Raw genomic sequence first — 20,354 nt, 5'->3', positions numbered from 1 at the left:
TCCCTTGAAAGTAGATGGGAAACTGACGGCCTGGTGCTGGAAAGAAGATACTTGAGCAGCTCTGGTAATTTTAGTGGCTCACCCCTGTAATCCTTGCTACTCAGGGGACTGAGATCTAGGATCATGGTTCGAAGCCAGCCCAGGCAGGAAAGTCTATGGGACTCTTATCTCCAATTAATCACACACACAAATAAAAACCAGAAGTGGAGCTGTGGCTCAAGTGTAGAGTGCTAGCCTTGAGCAAAAGAAGCTCAGGGACAGCAGCCAGGCCCCAAGTTCAGTCCCCAGGACTAGAAAAAGGAAAAAAAAATCTGTGCTGAGACCTCATCAAAAGATAGTGTGTGGCCAAGACGGAGGGGCTCCTGAGGAAGAAGAGATGATGGCAAAGGAGAATGGCAGAGAGGAAAGATAATGCTTCAAAGCAGGAGTCATTTAGAAAACTGAGACAGCAAGCGATTCCTTGGGGTCCATCCCCACAGTGTTCCAGAGTGGCTTTTGCAGAGTATAGTGTTCCCAATTCTTCAGTCTCCCCTGGTTGCCTCCCTTATGCCGTGGCTGAGAGAAACGGTGGTGTTCGTCCCCACAGATATGCGTGAGAGGACCAAACGTGTTCAAAGGCTACTTGAAAGATGAAGACAGGACAAAGGAGGCTCTGGACAGCGATGGCTGGCTTCATACTGGAGATATTGGGAAATGGTTGCCGGTATGTGTGTTTGGAGTCTTGATGTCCCAGATGTTCTGGAAGTGGGAGGGTATGCGATCCAGTTAAGTAAGATGGGAATCCTCACGTCTGTCTTTAGAGGTTCTTCTTACCGGAACCCCCCTTCCCTTCCTAGCTCCTTCCTCCTTCCCTCCTAGTGAAGACCACGAGCCTGTTGTGGAAGGTAGAGCTGGAAACCAACTGCCCGTTGCTCATGGTTTCCCAGAGACAGATCTGCTAGTGTGTGGAGTCTGATGGTAGAGTAGAAGGAGGCGGTTATCTCCGGGAGACCTGAGAAGGCCATAGATACAGGCCCTCTGCTGAGAGGAAGCCCTGGGCAGAGGGAAAAACTCAGAGCTGAGAGGATGCTTTATTCCCTTTGGCTCTGTCAGCAGTTGCCAACTAATTACTTTGAGCGAAGCTTTGCCCTTCTCTTGGATTCCACGTTGATGCAGTTGTAGAACAGAGCAAGCCCTCAGAATATGCTTTGGACTGTAGCCCTCAGCTTTTAGCTTAAACTAATTTGCCTCCTCTTACTTTTAAAATAGACTATCATGTTACTTGCCTCTCTAGTTACTATCAGGAGGAAGGAATGAGGTTATGCATGTAAAACACTTAGCACGGTGCCTGGTCTGTAGGAGACACTTGGACAAATACTCTGACCAGAAAAAGCCTCTGTCATGGACACAGAAAGCCCCTGCCTTCAGGGAACTCCTGCCTCCCTGCAAAGTTGCTATGGTTTGGTTGGAATTTGAAGCATTATGCGGTACATGAATGATGCTGAGCTCTGTAATTTGCCTCCACTTACCTTTCCATGTGTGCTTCCTTTTGAGAAACCCTCAGGCCTGTGGCACACAAGGACATCCTGTGTCCCCAGTGTTACCCTGGGCCAAGAACTCATGTCAAGGAAGACATACGTCTTTTGGAAGTTCCCTGCCCAAGGTGATGGGCACGTGCTAGGGCATACCTGGGGAAAATAAGTATGAGCCTGTGCCTTGGCTCATCCTGGACCTAATTCTCAGGATGAATCACATTCCAAGGGAACAAACAGAAGACTGGGAGAGACAGTCAGGCCAGGGTAACAGCACATGCGGAGTAGAGACGCTCAGAGTTTACAGCAAGGGCTTCGAATGAGAGGCCCATGGTATGGAGAGAAAGGCCAGAGGAGCCAGCATGCCCCAGGCAGTTGCACAGGGAGAACTCAGCCCCCTTCTTTGCCTGCATGCCTTCCAAGGCCTTACACTTTTGTGTTGTTTTTCTTAAGGCTCTAAAAGTAGTAAAAAAAATCATTATTTTTCCAAGTCCTGGGGCTTGAACTCAGGGCCTGAGCAATGTTCCTGAGCTGCTTTTTACTCAAGGCTAGCAAAGCACTCTACCACTTGAGCCGCAGTGCCACTTCCAGCTTTTCCCTGTGTATGTGGTACTGAGAAATCGAACCCAGGACTTCACGCATGCTAGGCGAGCACTCTACCGCTAAGCCACATTCCCAGCCCTTAGAAACAGTAAAATCTCGAAGCCCATAAAGTCTAGATCTGCCACCGATATGTCACACTTGAATAGTGATCGGCAGGGGCCCGTAGGGACAATCCCTAAAGGCAGCATCGTTGTTGGATTATAATTAGAAATAATATTTAATTATAAACTTAACTATATAATTATAATAATTATATTAATAATTAGAAATATATTGCAGCGATATTTATTTTTCCTGTTTCTCTCACTTAAGACAAGCGAAGCAATACTGGCATAAGTCCACCTTAACTATAATGGGATTAATTTTTTTCATACAGTCGTATTTGATCTTTCTATGTATATTCATAACTAAGATTGTTCTATAATTTTCTCTTGGTGTTCAACTCTATTATGGTTTTGGTGTCAGCTTATTGAATGAGTTTGTGAATGGTTTATTATTTTTCCCTCTTTCCTGGAGGCCCATGTGCAAGAGTCCAATGACCCATTCCCGAGATGCAGGTAGAAGTCATCCATAAAGATATTTGTACTTTAAAAAAATTATTATTATTTTATGATATTAGATAGACCATGGAAAAGGTATAGTCTTGTCATCCAGAAGGACCTAGATTCAAATTCTGAGTACCTTCTTTCTCACCTGGCTTTGGGAGAGGAGCGTTCACTAACATCTCTGGTTTAATTTTCCTACTCAGTGAAGTAAGAGTGACAACACCCAATTTCAGGGGGTTATCATGAAGATCAAAGAAGTTAATGTCAGGAAAAAAATGTCTGATAGCCACCCTAGGTTTTGAACAAAATAGGCCTGCATCATCATTATTATTATTATTATTATTATTATTATTATTATTCTGGAGGGATTGCTTTGGATCAAACAGAATGCGTGGGGCCCGAGCTTATGCAGAAGTGCTGGGATGTGGCTCTGGTGGGAGGTGGAGGCAGGTGAGGGAGGGATTTGAGAATGAACAGCCCTGAGTCTCACTCGGAGTGGGTTGCGTCTTTGACGACCAGCAGCCTGGTTTTGGCAGCACGCTGACCGGGCAGTGAGGCGTGGGAGCTCTGTGAAGAGGTCTGGCAGATGTGGGAGTGGTCACCCCAGCTCCAGGAAAGAGCAATATTCCAAGGATGGATCCAAAAGAAAGGGAGCTCCCCCCCTTTCCCTCCCCCCCAGAAAATCAGAGTCCTGGGGTCCAGGAGGTGAGTGGAGGCTCTGGAGGCCAGTGGCACCATTCCTCCCTGTCTGCTTCCACCCCCACACCCTGCCCTGCCTGCTGGAGAGGCCCTTGGGGGTGGGCAGGGCTCCAGGCACCATCCGGTGGGTGGTCAGGTGGAAGTCATGAGGTGCTATCTGCCTTGGAATGGCATTTCCATAGGATGTCGTCTCTGTCTAACTCCACAGGAAGGAACTCTTAAAATTATTGATCGGAAAAAACACATCTTTAAACTTGCTCAGGGAGAATACGTGGCCCCAGAGAAGATTGAGAACATCTATATCCGGAGTGAACCCGTGGCACAAATCTATGTCCATGGGGACAGCTTAAAGGTGAGGCCCTCCCTGCTGTCATGTACTAGCTGGCTAAAAGATCCAGATTCAACATTAATCTCCAATCAAACACTGGGATATTCCATCCTTTTTAATTTTTTTAAAAAAATATTTTGTTTTTATTTTTATTTTCATTACTCATGGGGCTTAAATACAGGGCCTGGGCACTGTCTCTGAGCTCTTTTGCTCAAGGCTAGCACTCTACTACTTTGAGCCATAGCACCACTTCCTTCCCATTCATTTTCAAGTTAAGTTATAGGTAGGTCAAACCAGTTGCTTTAGTAGTAGTCACAAACATTTCTACATTACATTCCTTTCACTTCCAAGAAGAATATTTAGGGTAAAATGCTAAATCAAACTTTAGATTTTCTGCTGTTAGGGTATGTGTGTTCACGTATGGACGTCTGTATCTTTCTGGGAATTGAAGCCAGAGTTTTGTGCATACTAGGCTAGCTCTCTCTCTACCACTGAAACACATCACCAATATGTTATTTTGATTTTATGCAAATGAATTTCCCAGGTAAATGGGTGTAATATTGCAGATAATGGTACTGACTGTAATATTGCTCAAGGTTGTATTATTTAGAGAAGACCTGTATTTATTTTGCTGTCAACATCATTTAGATCAGAATCATTGTAAATATATATATAGAGATAGATAGATAGTGAATATGTTCTGTGCTATCAAAGATGGTGAATCAACTCTGTTCATCATTGCATTTATATAACTGAATATTTTGGAAGAAAATGCTACAAAAATTAAGAGTTCTTCATAAATGAGGACTACATTCATGTAAGAATTTCAAAATGGTGTGGACATTTTGGAAATGTGTAGTGTTTTACAGAATTTGGTCATAGAGATATTTGCATATCTGAGGGATATGCAGATTTAAGATGAGCCTGAGAATCCAAGGTCATATTAGTCTAATTTTAACGACTCTTGATGTCTTTTAATTCCCTCCCACCGAGGTAGTGGGGATGATCAGAAAATGAACAGCCAAAAAAACGTGTGATATTTTGGTGGAAAAGTTTTATAACATATGAACATGTTTCATAAGCATGAATTTATTTTTAGAAAAGGGTGGAGCCTGAGAATACCAAGAGATTATTTTTAATACGGGGTCATGACCAACCGTTTTAAAAGCCTGCTCATGATTATGCTTTCCTTTGGTGGGCATTGCAGGCCTTTTTGGTGGGCATCGTGGTGCCTGACCCGGAAGTCATGCCTTCCTGGGCTCAGAAGAGAGGAATTGAAGGGGCGTTTACAGAGCTCTGCACAAGTAAGGTCAGTATCTTCAGGCTGTGTCCCCAAAGGTTGCTAAACATTTTTATGAGAGCACAAAATGAGAGGAACCCAGGGAGAACTTTTAATCTTCCTTTGTACAACGTGAGACTCCCTCCCACACCAGAGATTTATCTTGCTGGGTGTTTGGTTTTTTTTTTTTTGCCAGTCCTGGGCCTTGGACTCAGGGCCTGAGCACTGTCCCTGTCTTCTTTTTGCTCAAGGCTAGCACTCTGACACTTGAGCCACAGCGCCACTTCTGGCCTTTTCTATATATGTGGTGCTGGGGAATCGAACCCAGGGCTTCATGTATACAAGGCAAGCACTTTTACCACTAGGCCATATTCCCAGCCCCTTGCTGTTGGTTTTTTTTTTTTATTCCTATTTCTTTTTAGAAATTTGATACACTGTTGGATCTTTAGAGCCAGAGGAGATCACAGAAAGTTAATCCAGCCCTATTTTCTTGCAGCGTGGAGTAGAGTAGTCAAAGGGAGGAGGTAACTTGGCCAAGGCCACAGAGCTGGCTCCCAGCAGAGTCACATGTGAGCCCCGGCTCTTGGGGGCCACATACTGTCCAAGGGAAAGATGGATTGGCTGGACACTGGCTTCACAGAGATAGTGGTGGAACTGAGACAGTAACAACTGTTCCTACGCAGAGGACCCACGTTCCCACCTTTGGGAGACCTCATGACGTGCATAGGAGGCTAGCTATTTTCTGGCTCAGCATCAGCCCCTATCTCATGGTTTATTTCTCTGCAGCAGCCATAGACCCCATCACTCCCACTGGGCCGTGGGCTCATCTGGAGGTGCTAGAGTCATTCACCAGGCCAGAAAAGCAAACCAAACCAGAGGGACATAGCACATAAGAAAAGCACGCATGACAATTACTATTTAGGGGGCATAAGAGACACACAAATAAAAATATTTTATCTTGTGATTGGGAACATTAAATTCCATTGCCATGCAATGAAATGCTTGTTCACAGTGACTCCTTTGGCCCTCTGCGGCCCTTCCTTGTCTCCTGGGAGGCGGTGATTGGTGTGTGGAAATGTCCTTCTGAGCTGGGGAGGGAGCCCGTGTCTGCACAATTCACTGGGTTACACTTTACTTGGAGCATGTTGTGCCCTCCCCATCCCCTCTCCCCCGTTCTGAAATGTCTCCTTGTAATTTCACTTTTTATGGTTCCATTCAGGAGCTGAAGAAAGCCATTCTGGACGATATGGTGAGGTTAGGAAAAGAAAGCGGCCTCTATTCTTTTGAACAGGTAATGATTATCTTCCCTCTACTCATTACAGCCCTTGGTTATGCACGTTAAATTTAACGATGGTGCCCCTGACCTAGATTCCTTCCTCTTTGTGGCATAGCCAGCCAGAAGGCTGTGTGCCGACAGACCCCTAAAGGCCTATTTCAGACTGGCTTCAACAGCCTGTGCCCGAGCTGAAATAGGTCATTGGACAAGTGAGCCCGCGTTTGCCGTCCTAAGAATCACAGGCTTTCCTAAGGCTGAAATACTAGCCTCCCTGTGACTAGTAGATCATGTGAGCCCCAACTATCTCCCAAGGTGCCTGCAGTGCCACAGACCAGAGCCCTACCTTATTTTTACTTTTATGAGGGACAGTTTTCTTGGCTGCAGCAAAGAGTTTGCTTGCTAGGAGGGCATGGGAAAACTGAGTTCCTCTCAGGCCAGTAATCGATCATCCCAGCATGCCTTCTTCAACGGGGAACAAAGAAAGAACTCAACAGGGAGAGGACAAGCAGTCCTGCAAGACTCCAGCCTGTGCAGAGCTTGGGGTTCTTACCGCACAAGCACACTTGACCCCACTTTACGTGTGCAGTCTACACATCTTCCTTAGTAAACCTTGAAAGAAAAAAATAATTCTCCACACAGATAAACATTACTACAGAGACTTCAGCTTCTGTCCTTATTGAAATAAATGTTTCTCATAAAATTTTGTTCCCCTGAATAATAGTATAAGTGGTCAACTTAGGGAAGTTTCGTTTATTTATTACCGGTCCTGGGGCTCGAACTCAGGGCCTGGACACTGTCCTTAAGTTTCTTTTTTTTTTTTTTTTTTTTGCTCAAGTTTAGCACTCTACCACTTGAGCCACAGCGCCACTTCCAGTTTTCTAGTGGTTAATTGGAGGTGAGAGTCTCACCAACTTGCCTGCCAGGTCTGGCTTTGAATCGAGATCCTCAGATCTCAGCCTCCTGGGTAGCTAGGATTATGGATGTGAGCCACGGGCGCCCGGCTCCATTGCCCTTCCTTAATGGGGAGTTGTGTGACTAAATCCTCTGTGTCCCTGTATAGTCCAGGGGCGCCGGGCCAGGGCCAAGGCAGGCTGTCAGCAGCCTGGGAACACCACCTGGCTATCCTTGTGCATTCCTAAGGCCTGCATGCCCTCTGCTGGTGGTGGGGAGTATTGCCAGCCCTAGGACAAGAAAAGAATGGTAACTAACATTCAGATCCTTCCCCCTGGGGTGGGTGGGCTGTGCTTTGAAAAGAACAGTTCCCAGTGTTACCTGTTGCTTTCCTAGTGAGAGCAGACTTTTCCCATTCCTTACACAGCATTTGCTCTAATGATCTTCCCTCACCATGGTAACCTCAACAGCAAGGAAGCCATGTGGAGAGCCACAAGTCTTTAATTTCATTACTAAGGTTGTCACCTCCTGATTTCCTCTCGGTCTCATTCTTCTCTTGATTTCTGCGTGGCGTCTGTTGCACCACGGCGATGTGTGCCTTCAGCAACCACAGCAGGCCTGTGCCCGAGGAGGGTGTGCTCCCCTGTAAGCCAGAGTGCCACAGAAGTGTTTCCAGTGACTCTGCATTCCACTGTCAGCTTGTCCCTTCCCTCCTCAGAAATGAAGCATTAGCCGGGCACCGGTGGCTCACATCCGTCATCTTAGCTAGTCAGGAGGCTTGAGATCTGCAGACCACAGTTCAAAGCCAGCCTGGACAGGAAAGTTGTTGATACTCTTTCTCTCCAGTAAACTACCAAAAAAGCCAGAAGTGGTGCTGTGGCTCAAGTGGTAGAGCAAAAGAAACTCAGAGATAGCACCCAGGCCCTGAGTCCAAGCCCCAGGACCAGTACACATACACAAAATAGATAATAAGTGTGTGTGTGTGTGTGTGTATGCGCATGTGCGTGTGCACGCACATGAAAGAGAGAGCTTGTAATGGGGTTTAAACTTAAGGCCATGGGTGCTTTCCCTTGTCTTTTTCACTCAAACTGGTGCTCTACCACTTGAGCCACAGCTTCACTTCCAACTTTTTGCTGGCTAATTAGAGATAAGAGTCCCATAGACTTTTCTTCCCCAGGCTGGCTTTAAACTGTCATCCTCAGCTCTCAGCCTCCTGAGTAGCGAGGATTACAGATGTGAGCCATAGGAAGCACCTGGCAATAGGAAGCATTCTACCATAATTAAATTATGTAGGTGCCTTGTAAGCATTTGAGTGCATTTAACTATAATTTAATAATACTCTTGATAATTACATTGCCTAATTTCATAGGCATTGTAAAGTGAACTTGACACTTGATGTTGTTTTCCAAATTCTGCCTAGTCAGGACTGAGTTGATAATTTCCCTAAAATGTGGGAGGTTTTTTTCTTTATCTCTTCTTCCCTAAATTTTTCACTCGGTGGTTATTATCTACAGTCAATACTGAGTTAAATATATATTACTGAATAATACCTCTGAAAATTGTAAAATACTGTGTATCTTCAAAATTATGAAAAGTTCATGCTTTTATGAGTTGACATGAATGGAAACTCTTGAGGTATTTTACTCATATAATATTTAAATGTTAATACTTCAGAAATTAAGAAAAAAAAGGTCTGTACAATCTCTTTTCAGTGACAAGTATGTGGTTTCCAGAAAGGAAGCTAAGATTAAACATTTCCTTCCTTCTTTCTTCAGCAAAAACAGTTTCATGGTGTGAATGGAAAAAATAGAGAATCAGGTTTCTCATGCTCTTGATTGGTTTACATTGAGACTGGTTGCATGAGAAAAACATATAATTATAGAACATACAAATGTGTTTTATTGTTGCTTTACTTCTAATGGAAAAGTAGAGGTTTGGGGCCTTCAGTTGAGGTCAGTGTTAAGCAATTTCCATTGACTGCCCAGACCTCTATTCATTCAAGTCAACCATTGAGGTGGGTTTTTTTTGGCCAGTCCTGGGCCTTGGACTCAGGGCCTGAGCACTGTCCCTGGCTTCCTTTTTGCTCAAGGCTAGCACTCCGCCACTTGAGCCACAGCGCCGCTTCTGGCCGTTTTCTGTATATGTGGTGCTGTGGAACCGAACCTAGGGCCTCGTGTATCCGAGGCAGGCACTCTTGCCACTAGGCTATATCCCCAGCCCCCCACTGAGGTATTTTGAGAAAGAACTTAAACAGACTCAAGGCTGTAGGTCAGCCTAGAGCATGGACTGCCACCTGGCAGCAGTGTTACTCTGACTTTCTCACTAAAGGATTTTCCTGGGAGCTGACATCTGGGCTTCTGCAAGGCTGGATTTGATGGGACAGTCTCTTGTTAGGGCTGTGGGGAAAGACAGTCAAGTACCTCCACTCCAGTCCTGAAGTTTGCTGCAGGCAGTTTGATAGATGTTCAAAAATCTTCTTGTTCTTTCTTTCATCCCAATATTAGGTTCTTTCAGACTTGGGGCTGGACATGGAATCTTTTTTTTTTTTTCCTTTCTTTCTTTCGCCAGTCCTGGGGCTTGAATTCCTGGGTGGTGGTGTTAGTTGGTTGGTTGTGTTTTAACACTCACCTGGCTTGGAAAATCTTCCCTGTTTGCTCCTCCCTCTGCCCACAGATAGCTCCACTGATTCCCTTTGTCCCGAGTACACCTTGCTAATTAATGGTCAGTCAGTGTCTTGCTGTGCACTGCACACAAATGTGTGCTCCCTGATAGAGGGCTACTCCTAATTCCTCTTTGTAATCTCAGTGCTTGGCACTTAGTAAACAAACACCACACACTTTGTTTCCATTTATTGACTTCCTAAATGAACAAGTAGGAAAGGATGGCCTACATGGTTAGTCACAAAATGTTGACTTCACATCTCCTTTTTTATATCATTGTATCTATTCCTATAGGCATCTTTGCTCTTCTCATGTATTCCATTCTCTTACATAATTCACTTGCTCTTACCCTGTATCTATTGAATGCTGTGTTTTGTTCCTGTTAAAGATGTGTTCTGCGTTTTGGTTTTTTTAGGTCAAAGCCATTTACATCCATTGTGAAATGTTCTCAGTTCAAAATGGCTTGCTGACACCAACACTAAAGGCTAAGAGACCTGAACTGAAAGAGTACTTCAAAACACAAATAGAAGAGCTTTATTCCATCCCCATGTGAAGCTCAAGGAAAGTTCTTCTCAGAATAATGGACTGTGCAGCAATATTATAGAAATTCTTGAAAGTCAAAATGATACAGCTGAAAACAAATAAGCACCTGATTTTTATGACTGAGCCTTTTCTGTCCCAAGAGGTCTTTAACAATATTTTCGCTATCATCACTGAGTACACTTTATTTTTTATTAAAATGATACTGTAGCACGCTGCTAAAAGGGTCTCAAATGGCAATGTAAAAAATCAAGAACTGTGTACCACTAAAAGTAATATATTCTCAATGTTCACAAATTCCTATTAAACATAAAGGAGAAAAAACATCATTGATATATTGTACTTAATTATGTGTGGAATAATTACCAGGTAGAGAAAAATAGGCAAAATGTGGACTACCTCATTCAATAACTGATTGTCAACATCACAATTCAATGAGTTAAAATTAAAACTAGGTATGCAAAACCATGCTAGAACAAAACATAACTCGCATTCTACATGGCTTCAGGTTCTTAAATATAACAATCCTACTGGTGTTTTTTAAAAAAAAGTCCTTTCTGATTTTTTTTCCTTTTATTCATGGAAAATGAATTCATTAAATTCAAATATTCTTAAAGCAAATGTTATATTTCTATGACAATTTACAAAGATCTTTCAGTAAGTTTTCTCATTTAATACGTGCACTGAGATGTTCAAGAACTACCTATAAAAAATGTCATGTAAAACTACTTAAGGATAGTATGATTATGTTCCTGGATTTATTACCATCATGAATTTTAGGTGGTGTCTGTGGACTGTACAGTGAATGGACTTTGGTAAAGACTCAGAGGGAGAAACTCAGTAATTTCTCAGGGTGAGCAGCAATCAATGTACCTCTTCCATTTTCAATATGTCCATGCCGAGCCTGGGAAAACCAACATGGCTGTCATTCTGAGCAATTGCACTTCTTTCAATAAGATTATCGAGGCAGGGTGTGGGGGCCGGGGGGAGTAGATGTTATTTCTAAAGACATCACTTTGAAGAACCTTCCTAACATGCCCCCTAGCAAACTTTATAAAGCCAGCATATAGAAATACCTGCTATTGGCTTGACACCATTTGTAGAAGAAAAACATTTCTGGCATTATAGGTGCCAAGGTCACATACACCTGGGTGCCAAGAATTTGGTATCCATTAAAGCTCTGGTCCCATGGAGAGCAGTTCAGTTCTAAGCACGCAAAGAAGGCATGGTCCATAGAATGATGTTGGGTTTGTTTGTTCGTTTCCAGTGGGGATAGGAGCTTGAGAGCACGTGAGCCGTTATGGGTGAGTCATGTGTTCATTTACATGACCACACAGCTGGGCCTAGCTGTTTCTCAATTCTGTCAGTTAAAACTTGCACCATCCTATAAGCTATTGGATGAATCTTATCCAATGATCAGTCTTGTCAAAAGTGGACCACAACTTCATTTGGTGCATTTATTCTTTTTTTTTTTTTTTACATATTCTATGAGCATAGTCTCTCTGAAGACTCACTGTTGAGCTTATAAATTTGACGTTTAGTAAATGAGCTAATTCTGTGTGCATTAATTTTTTGGGGTGCTAGAAGATTAAACACAGGATTTTCCCCATGTTAGGCAAGGGCTCTACACTGGAGCACATTCAGCCCCGTGCACATTAATTATTAAAGATGTTTCTGACTTAAGTGTCCAGGGGCACCTCTGTATAATTCTGGCTTTTCATTTAATATATATTTGATCAGTTAAAAACTTATCACTATACCTGGATTGGACATTCATAGCACTTGAAGGGCAAGTAACTTCACATTTAAAAAAAAAAAAAGAAGCTTTTTGTCCCCCTTGTCTTTGTCTCAACTAAAATTTAATCGTTGGCTATGATTTTAAAAGGATGACTGATGATTCTTTTAGGTCATGAGGATTAAATCCAGGACATTGCACATGTGAGGCAAGCATGCTTTCACCCAGCTACATCCCCAGTCCTTGTTCTGAGATCCACGCTCACTCTATAGCCAAGAGTGGCTTTCTGCTCATGAACTCCTGCCTCCGCCTCCTGAGTGTTGTGATTACTGGTATGCATCACTGGGCCTGGCTCCCAAAAGAATTTTGAACAGTATAAGCAAATTATATTAAACTTAGTTTCATCCTACTTAGACCCCATAGTACTTAGAAAGGATTAACTGTGGACAACTTCAAGTTTGTTCTTTTTGTCACTCGGGGGGCTTGGTTTCGGGCTGGGAATGTAGCCTAGTGGTCGAGTGCTTGCCTAGCATGCATGAGGCCCTGGGTTCGATTCCTCAGTACCACATATACAGAAAGAGCGGGAAGTGGCGCTGTGGCTCAAGTGGCAGAGTGCTAGCCTTGAGCAAAAGGAAGCCAGGGACAGTGCTTAGGCCCTGAGCTCAAGCCCCACAACTGGCAAACAACAACAACAACAACAAAAAAGCAAACCAGAAAACCAAAGACTTGGTTTCACCTGGCCACCCTAGCTACCTGCAGGGCAGCAGCAATCAGGAGAATCACAGGTTGGGAGCAGCCTGGGTTGAAAACAGCGTGAAACTCCATCTCACAAGAAAAAGCTGGGCATAGTGGTACCTTTCATTTCAGTGGCATGAAGCGTAGAATAGGAGGATTGTGATGCAGACTGGCTTGGGGGGGGGGTGGGGAGGGGGACTATCTCAAAAATACCTAGAACAAAAAGGCTAGAGATACAGCTGGAGCACTAGTATGCCTACCTAAAAAGCATGAAGCCTTGAATTTAAACCTCAGTACTGACAGGAAAAAAAAAAAAAAAAAACTCTTTACGTTTCCACTGAACTTAATTATATGGAAAGCTTCACCGTTGAGCCAACAAATGAGTTATTGCAAATGTGCTGAGAAAAAATTAAATGATAGGCCCTAAATGCACTGCATGTCCATTCTATTCCTCTAACGCCATATAATTTTGTAATAAAGGAGAATTTAAACATGTATTAATAATGAGAAAATACCATTGCTTCAGATTTCCTAGGCTCCCCCCAGGGTTGAGGGGGCGGGAGAGGAGTTTGTTCCTCTTTAACCAATATAGCAAAAGACTATGTATGGAAGAATCATGGTCAGATTGGGAATGAAATCCTGTTTAAGTGTTGATGTATTACAAGGAAGTCTTAAGCATAAATATATTTTTAAATGTTTGGCCTTTTGACCTGTTACTGTTTCAAGGGATATTAATTCTCATACAAAACAATCCTATTGTGTACATTGTACAATAGGATATGCACCAATGTGTGTGTTTTTTCCTTCTGCCATGGACAAGATCTTCATATAGTACTGAGACTTTCTTCTGGTTGGGAAAAATAGCTCTAGCCAGGCCTAAGCCATGTGTCAGAGCTCAAACTCAGAAGTCTAAGGATCAACCATACTTTGTGTCTCACACACACACACACATACACACACACTCATATCACTCTTATACTGTAAATTTAGGTAAAATGATAAGCACGAGAAGAAAGGGGGAAAAGGAATTTCAATTGAGATGTTTACAATGAGGTAATGTTTTAGCAAGTTGAAATCAGCATTTAATTTGATTTGATTGTAAACACCCATCAAAGAACCAATGATCTTTAATGGGTTGGGGGGGGGGATGGCGGAAAGGAAATGAATGATTTTTTTATGTTCCAAATGTATACAGCACAAATGTAATATTCTTTAAGATCAAAATACCATAAAATGAATGTAAAGAATGAGAAAAGGTATTTTTTTTTTGCATGAAAACAGGCTACTTCACAAACTTGCTTAATATCTCAGGAAAAAAAATGGATAATCATGTATAAAATTGGTAAACTCTAAGTTGTGGGCTGTATTTTCTTGCCAGTTTTTATTTTAAGGAAGCATTTAAATGGACATAAAAAGGATCCTAGTAGTCTAAATTTTTTTTTCTTAAGTCTGCTGCATCATCCTGCCTGAATTTGCATTTAACTACAATAAAAATGGGATTCACATGCAAGAGAAGACCCTAAATGAGGAACTCTTTAGTGAGAATCATTAACGGTTATAATACTGAGGCAGTAATTGGAATACATGCATTTCTTAACCTGGTCCCAAGCAGGAAGAGTTTTCACAAAATCACAGCATTTCAAAATTCATTTGATTGATTAAATTTCCTTGTTAAATCATTGCAATGACTGCATGGAGGAGAAAAAAAATGGTTATTTTTGAAGAACTGCTTCTTCTACTTTCAATTTTTAAAAATTGAGGGGATTAAAATATTACTTTTTACATATGCCTAGAAGTAAATTAACTGTAATTATATTTTCATTTGCTTTGTTATAATCGCATGCATGTAAAATATAAAATGCATTTATGAAGACTTTTGTAAAAAATAAAGATTTTCATTTCTCAAAGTTGCTTATAATGACTATTTTACCTATTTATACAACATCATCCCACAAATATATTGGCTAATCATCCATTGTGGTATGTTTAGTAACAGAGTATTGGGCGGTGTCACCAGTCAGCATCCTTGTCATTCTCTGTAAGTTCCCCCCTAAGTCCAGAATCTCTGGTGCAACCAGGCTCTCCTTTTTATAGGCCTCTGGCTGGAATTCTTCACCATCATCAGATGTGTTCTGGATTTAGATCACTTTCATACTTTGAAAAGAACAAATAGCTGAGTGCTGGTGGTTCACTCCATAATCCTAGCTATCAGGAGGCTGAGAACTGAGGATCCTATTCAGAGCAGACCAAGCAATGAGACACTTATCTCCAATCCAGCAAAAAGCTGAGAGTAGAGGTGTACCTCAATTGGCAGGGCCTTGAGGGGAAAACACCAAATGAGAGTGTAAGGCCTTGAGTTCAAGCACCAGGACTAGCACACACACACAGGAATAAATAAAGGGTAGAGTCTTACAAAGGTATGGTCTACTATGTTCTAAGTTATGTAGATTCTCCTTTTACATATTAGCTATCATTTACTCCTTTCTCCTCACTGCTCTTGGAACCACCCTTATGAGGAGTGGGCAAGGGCAGGCAAGTAATGGCCTCAAACTAAGAGCCTCATGATTGCCAGGCAGCTGCTCACCCTGCAAAGCTATACCTCCAATCCTTTCTTGCACTAGTTATTTCTGAGATAGTGTTCTTCCCCAGGCCTGTGCTTGGACTGTTACCTACCTAGTTTAGGCTTCTCATGATGGCTAGGATGACTAGCACACACCACACCACCTAGCCTCTTTGTTCTCTCTTGTAATTTCATCTCTAAAGACCCATTTTCAATGTGAAATGTGCTCTTTTTTTCCTTTAGAAGATGGTTATTGTGATATGTTTAAAATGCTTATTGTACAGGAACTCCATTGTAAGAAAACAGAGACGCCACATTTTGAGAGGTCAAATTGAGAGTCTTTATTGAAGAGCAGGTGGACTCTTGTCTCAAAGACCCGCAGCCCCTTGAATACATTTAACACTGTTAGAAAACTGTGCAATGAGAACAGGAGAGGAAAGAAAGAACAGAAAAACAGTACCAGCAACCCAGATCAACTCCAGTAGAGAGCTGACATGGGACACCATGGGGACCAGAGGAGAACCACGAGACCCAAGGCATCGCATCCTCACACCTGAGCTCGTCTGAACCTAAATAGGGGCAGGAGACAGGGTCACAGGAAACTCCAGAGTCTCCAGTGTTCAAAGCACAGTACTGACAGGTCCAGTAACCTATCACCCAAGTCTCTGCCCATCACCTGAGGGTGAAACCTACCTGCCTGCCTCTCTACCTGAAGACAAGACAAAATGGGGCCAAGTTAAACCCAATTCCCTATCACCCACTACATGGCCAAGAAAGATGGCACCGCTTAGACCCAGTATCCTTATTTCATTATCAGATGCAGCCAGATAATTCCACCAGGGCCAAAGGAGAGGAACACCATTCCTTATGCTATCCTCAACTGACAGAGCAGAAGAGTTGAGCTCCAAGACAATGGAAGTCCCCTATAGTATCCTTCACATAGAAAATACACCCAGGAGGTGACTCCAGGGCCTAGGCGGAGGGACCCTGCTTCTTCTAGTGGAGGGATCTCTTGGAGCCCAGGATCTTGGAAGGCTTGGCTGGACCCTGAAGTGCCCTCCCCCTGGGATACAGAGGTGGCAGGGGTAAGGTTAGGAATTGGGGGAGGGGGACAGGGGGTGCAAAGTTGATTTCTCACCTACTACTCTTTGTTGCTTTAATCTGCATCCGTTCCCCTTTGACCTTCCTGCACTGAGGCTGATCCCTAGGGCTTCACTCAGAGACCTAAAACTCCATGACTGAGGCCTTCTGCGGGGCGGATAAGGAGAGCGAGGGAGGCCCAGGTAGCAGGCCTGGTGCCCATTCGACGACTCCCGTTCCCAGCAAGCCTGAGTGTGCGTGTGAGGGGGGGGGGGCCGGCCTGAGGGACCGCGTGGGCCGCGCTACAGGCCTCCAAGGGGGGCGGAGTCACGGCCTGACGCCTTCCCAGAAACCACTGCGCTCCCAAGCTGGTATAAAAGGGCGGGAGCGGACCTCGCTTCCGCTTCGCCCGCTATCCCGGCCCTTTGTCTCCTCAGGCTCCCGCGTAGGCCGCGGTGCCCGGGCCCAGGGCCTCCCTCAGAGGGCGGCTCCTCAGGAAGGCGACCCGGAAAGGCCCCCAGCGGGCCAGGAAGGTGGTGGTGGGATGGCTCTGTGGCCGCTCCGTGTCTACAGTCACAAGAAGCGGGTGGGCCAGAGGCTCAACCTCACCCCGGCGCTAGACCACGGCCTCCGGGCTAAGACCGACGCCCCACTAGGCCCAGGCCCCTGGCGGGCTCCGCGCTGTAAGCGTTGGCGACGGACTGAGGACCAAAGCGGAGCCAGCACCCCGGGAAGGGATGGCGTGGCGGGGTGACAGGAGGGCGGGCAGGGCCTGGCTTAGGGCACGGCCTTCCCCGCCACTCCGGGTCATCTGCTCTGACACGGCCGCCCTCTTCCCTCGCAGGCTTGGAGGACAACGTCCAAGGGGGCGGCCTGCCCAAGATCGCGGAGAAAGAGGAGCAGAGCAGGCCCGGAGCAGGTGGCCGGTCTGCGGGGCCAAGGTGCGTGGCTGGACTTCCAGCTCCGGGCTACCTGGCTTCTTAAGAAAACGTCGCCACGCTACTGTTCTGCACGAAGAAAAGGGACAACGCAATTTCACTCTTTTTTTTTTCTTCTACAAACCACGATCCAGAAAACTGACTTCAGACAAATTTGGTTTTCTGTTTTATGCCAGGTACCGGGGCCTGAGCTCGGAGGGCCTTGGGTGCCGCTCCTTAGCGTTTTCAGTTCAAGGATGGTGCTCTGCCATTTGAACCGCACACCCCCTGGTGGTTATTTGGAGATAAGAGACTTTCCTGCCTGGGCTGGCTTTGAACCCTGATCCTCAGATCTCAGTTTCTTTCTTTTTTTTTTTTTGGCCAGTCCTGGGCCTTGGACTCAGGGCCGGAGCACCGTCCCTGGCTTCTTCCCGCTCAAGGCTAGCACTCTGCCACTTGAGCCACAGCGCCGCTTCTGGCCGTTTTCTGTATATGTGGTGCTGGGGAATTGAACCTAGGGCCTCGTGTATCCGAGGCAGGCACTCTTGCCACTAGGCTATATCCCCAGCCCCAGATCTCAGTTTCTTGAATGGCTAGGATTATAGGGCATGAGCCAACAGTGCCAGCTTTTCTTTCTTTCTTTTTTTTTAAAGGAAAACCAGGGACTGGGAATGTGGCTTAGCGCTAGAGTGCTTGCCTAGCATGCATGAAGCCTTGGGTTCGATTCCTCAGAACCACATAAACAGGAAAAGCCAGAAGTGGCGCTGTGGTTCAGGTGGTAGAGTGCTAGCCTTGAGCAAAATGAAGCTCATGGACAGTGCCCACACCCTGACAATTAGTAAATAAATAAAGCCAAATTTGAGCCGGCCCCTGGTGGGTCACGCCGGTAATCCTAGCTACTCAGGAGGCCCAGATCTGAGGATCATGGTTCAAAGCCAGCCCAGGCAGAAAAGTCTCTTATCTCCATTTAACCACCAGAAAACCAGAAGTAGAGCTGTGACCCAAAGTGATAAAGCACTAACTAGTCTTGAGCACAAAGGCTCAGGGACAATGCCCAACCCTGAGTTCAAGCCCCAAGACTAACAAAAACAAAACCAAAAAATGGGGGAAGGGGGTAAGTTGTGTCACCATTTGGGTATTGCTGTAAATCATCTACTTCTTGAGGATGCCCACAAATATGGAGTCAGGCTCAGATGGTGCAAACTAATTGTGTTGTTTGTTCATTAGCACTCAGTTACAAGCTACAGGCGAAGATAACCCCAAAGAAAATAGCATGCGAGAAGAGACCCCAAATGAGATGATCATGCCACTGAGTGTATGTATGTGTCTCCTGTGGTCCTTGGATAGGCTTAGGAAACAGACCTGCAGTAGCTGATGAAAGAATAAAATCGTCTAGCTTTCTAGTATTTTTGTAAGCCTCAACTAACAAAAATCTGGACAGAGAAACCCACACACAAAAATTAAACATCCTTTTCTACTCATGTCATTTTAGGGTTCATTTTCTTGGAAGGTATTTTTTCATCCTCTCACTTAAGCCTACATTTGCCCTTGTCAGTGAGATGTTTCTTGTAGGCAACAGATGCTTGGATCTTGATTTTTAATCCACGTTGCCATTCTGTTTTCTGATAGGAGAGTTAAGACCATTATTATTCAGTAGTAATATTGAAAAGGATGTTATATTTCCTTAAATTTTGTTGTTTTTATGATGCTTGCTTTCCTATTCTTTTGGTAATCTCATCTGGGATTTCTTGTTTTCTATATTTCCTGTGGATAGGAATCCTTGTAGTCATGAATTCCTTTAGCTTTTGTTTACTGTGGAAGTTTTTTTTATTTCCCTGTCAATAATGAAGGACAGCTTTATTTAGTATACTAATTTAGGTTAATTGTTCCATCTTTCAGGACTTCGATTATGTACTCTCATGCTGTCTTTCTGTCTTTGCATTTAAAGCTTGTGTTCAGAAATCTGTTGTTCTGACAGGCTTGCCATTGTACGTAACTTATTTCTTCTTTTCTGATTTTTTTTTTGTGCTAGTTCTGGGACTTGAACTCAGGTGTCCCTGACCTTTTTGAATGCTAGTATAATTCTTTTTTTTCTCATTTTTTTAGTGTAATATATCAAATATTAAAGATAGTTTCACCAATAATTTCAATATTGTGTTCTGAATTTTAGTACTTTAGATTTATCTACCAATTTTCTTTCATTTTATTTAATTGTGTTTATATTGAAAGGACAAAAACTCATCTTTGTGAGATAATTAGAAAAATGTTCACCTTTATATAGTAGTGTGTTGATTATATAGTCAATTCCCTAGATATGGTCTTAGTATTAGAATATTTTGGGTTCAATATTAAAATAAATTACACTTGTGACAAATGAATTGAAAGAATATTATTATATTTATGAAACTGATATACAAAGTTGACAGCAGTTTTTCATTTTTAGAGTAACCAAATCAATGTGATATGAAAATACCCAATCTTATCATTTGTTCTGCATCTTAATTCTTATTTCACATAGGAATCAGTGACTGATGACTTCCAGGTTAACAGTAGTTCATCAAGTTGTGATCTAGTGTCAGGTAAGACTACCTGATAATCAACTTCCTCAGCTTTTCTACCTTTTCTCCAAAAATACGCCTCCATTTGTATCTCTTCTTAATTTCCTATTTCAATGAGGAAGTGTATCCCTCTAATCTAACTTGAATCCTTCTGATATAGAGTACCCTAGACCTCATCTTCAGAGTTTGTAAGTATACATCAGTAAATATGAAATTGTGATTGTAGTAAGTATTACAAAAGAGAGGTTAAATTCAGATAAATAATTTAATTTAGTTAGAGAGATTAGGAAATGCTTCCATGAGGGATTATCAAATGAACTGAAATCCAAAAGTGACTAGAAATTAACTATGAAAGGAGACAAGTAAAGACCTTACCATAGGATCTGGCTGTGTTTGCTCACACCTGTAATCCAAGCTACTCAGGGGAGAGGGGGTCT

The 20,354-nt window shown here is 43.5% G+C and overlaps 2 protein-coding genes across 2 annotated transcripts in view; both read left to right on the top strand.

Moving 5' to 3' along the window:
• The window catches only part of Acsl6 (acyl-CoA synthetase long chain family member 6), a 52,886-nt gene extending 42,239 nt beyond the window's left edge, over positions 1 to 10,647 (top strand). Inside the window, exons 17-21 of the mRNA XM_048334187.1 lie at positions 587 to 703; positions 3,567 to 3,710; positions 4,894 to 4,995; positions 6,185 to 6,256; positions 10,208 to 10,647. Of these exons, the coding sequence (XP_048190144.1) occupies positions 587 to 703; positions 3,567 to 3,710; positions 4,894 to 4,995; positions 6,185 to 6,256; positions 10,208 to 10,345 (573 nt within the window). The 3' untranslated portion in view covers positions 10,346 to 10,647. The remainder of the gene's footprint in view (positions 1 to 586; positions 704 to 3,566; positions 3,711 to 4,893; positions 4,996 to 6,184; positions 6,257 to 10,207) is intronic.
• A 5,949-nt stretch (positions 10,648 to 16,596) lies between these two features.
• Meikin (meiotic kinetochore factor) overlaps positions 16,597 to 20,354 on the top strand; it is a 40,712-nt gene continuing 36,954 nt past the window's right edge. Inside the window, exons 1-5 of the mRNA XM_048333887.1 lie at positions 16,597 to 16,645; positions 16,880 to 17,125; positions 17,287 to 17,383; positions 18,587 to 18,674; positions 19,878 to 19,938. Of these exons, the coding sequence (XP_048189844.1) occupies positions 16,597 to 16,645; positions 16,880 to 17,125; positions 17,287 to 17,383; positions 18,587 to 18,674; positions 19,878 to 19,938 (541 nt within the window). The remainder of the gene's footprint in view (positions 16,646 to 16,879; positions 17,126 to 17,286; positions 17,384 to 18,586; positions 18,675 to 19,877; positions 19,939 to 20,354) is intronic.

This window comes from Perognathus longimembris, chromosome 25 (assembly GCF_023159225.1).
Source record: "Perognathus longimembris pacificus isolate PPM17 chromosome 25, ASM2315922v1, whole genome shotgun sequence".
Taxonomy (NCBI): domain Eukaryota; kingdom Metazoa; phylum Chordata; class Mammalia; order Rodentia; family Heteromyidae; genus Perognathus; species Perognathus longimembris.
The sequence above is the reverse complement of the archived record's forward strand: the minus strand, read 5'-3'. Positions and strand labels throughout refer to the sequence as shown.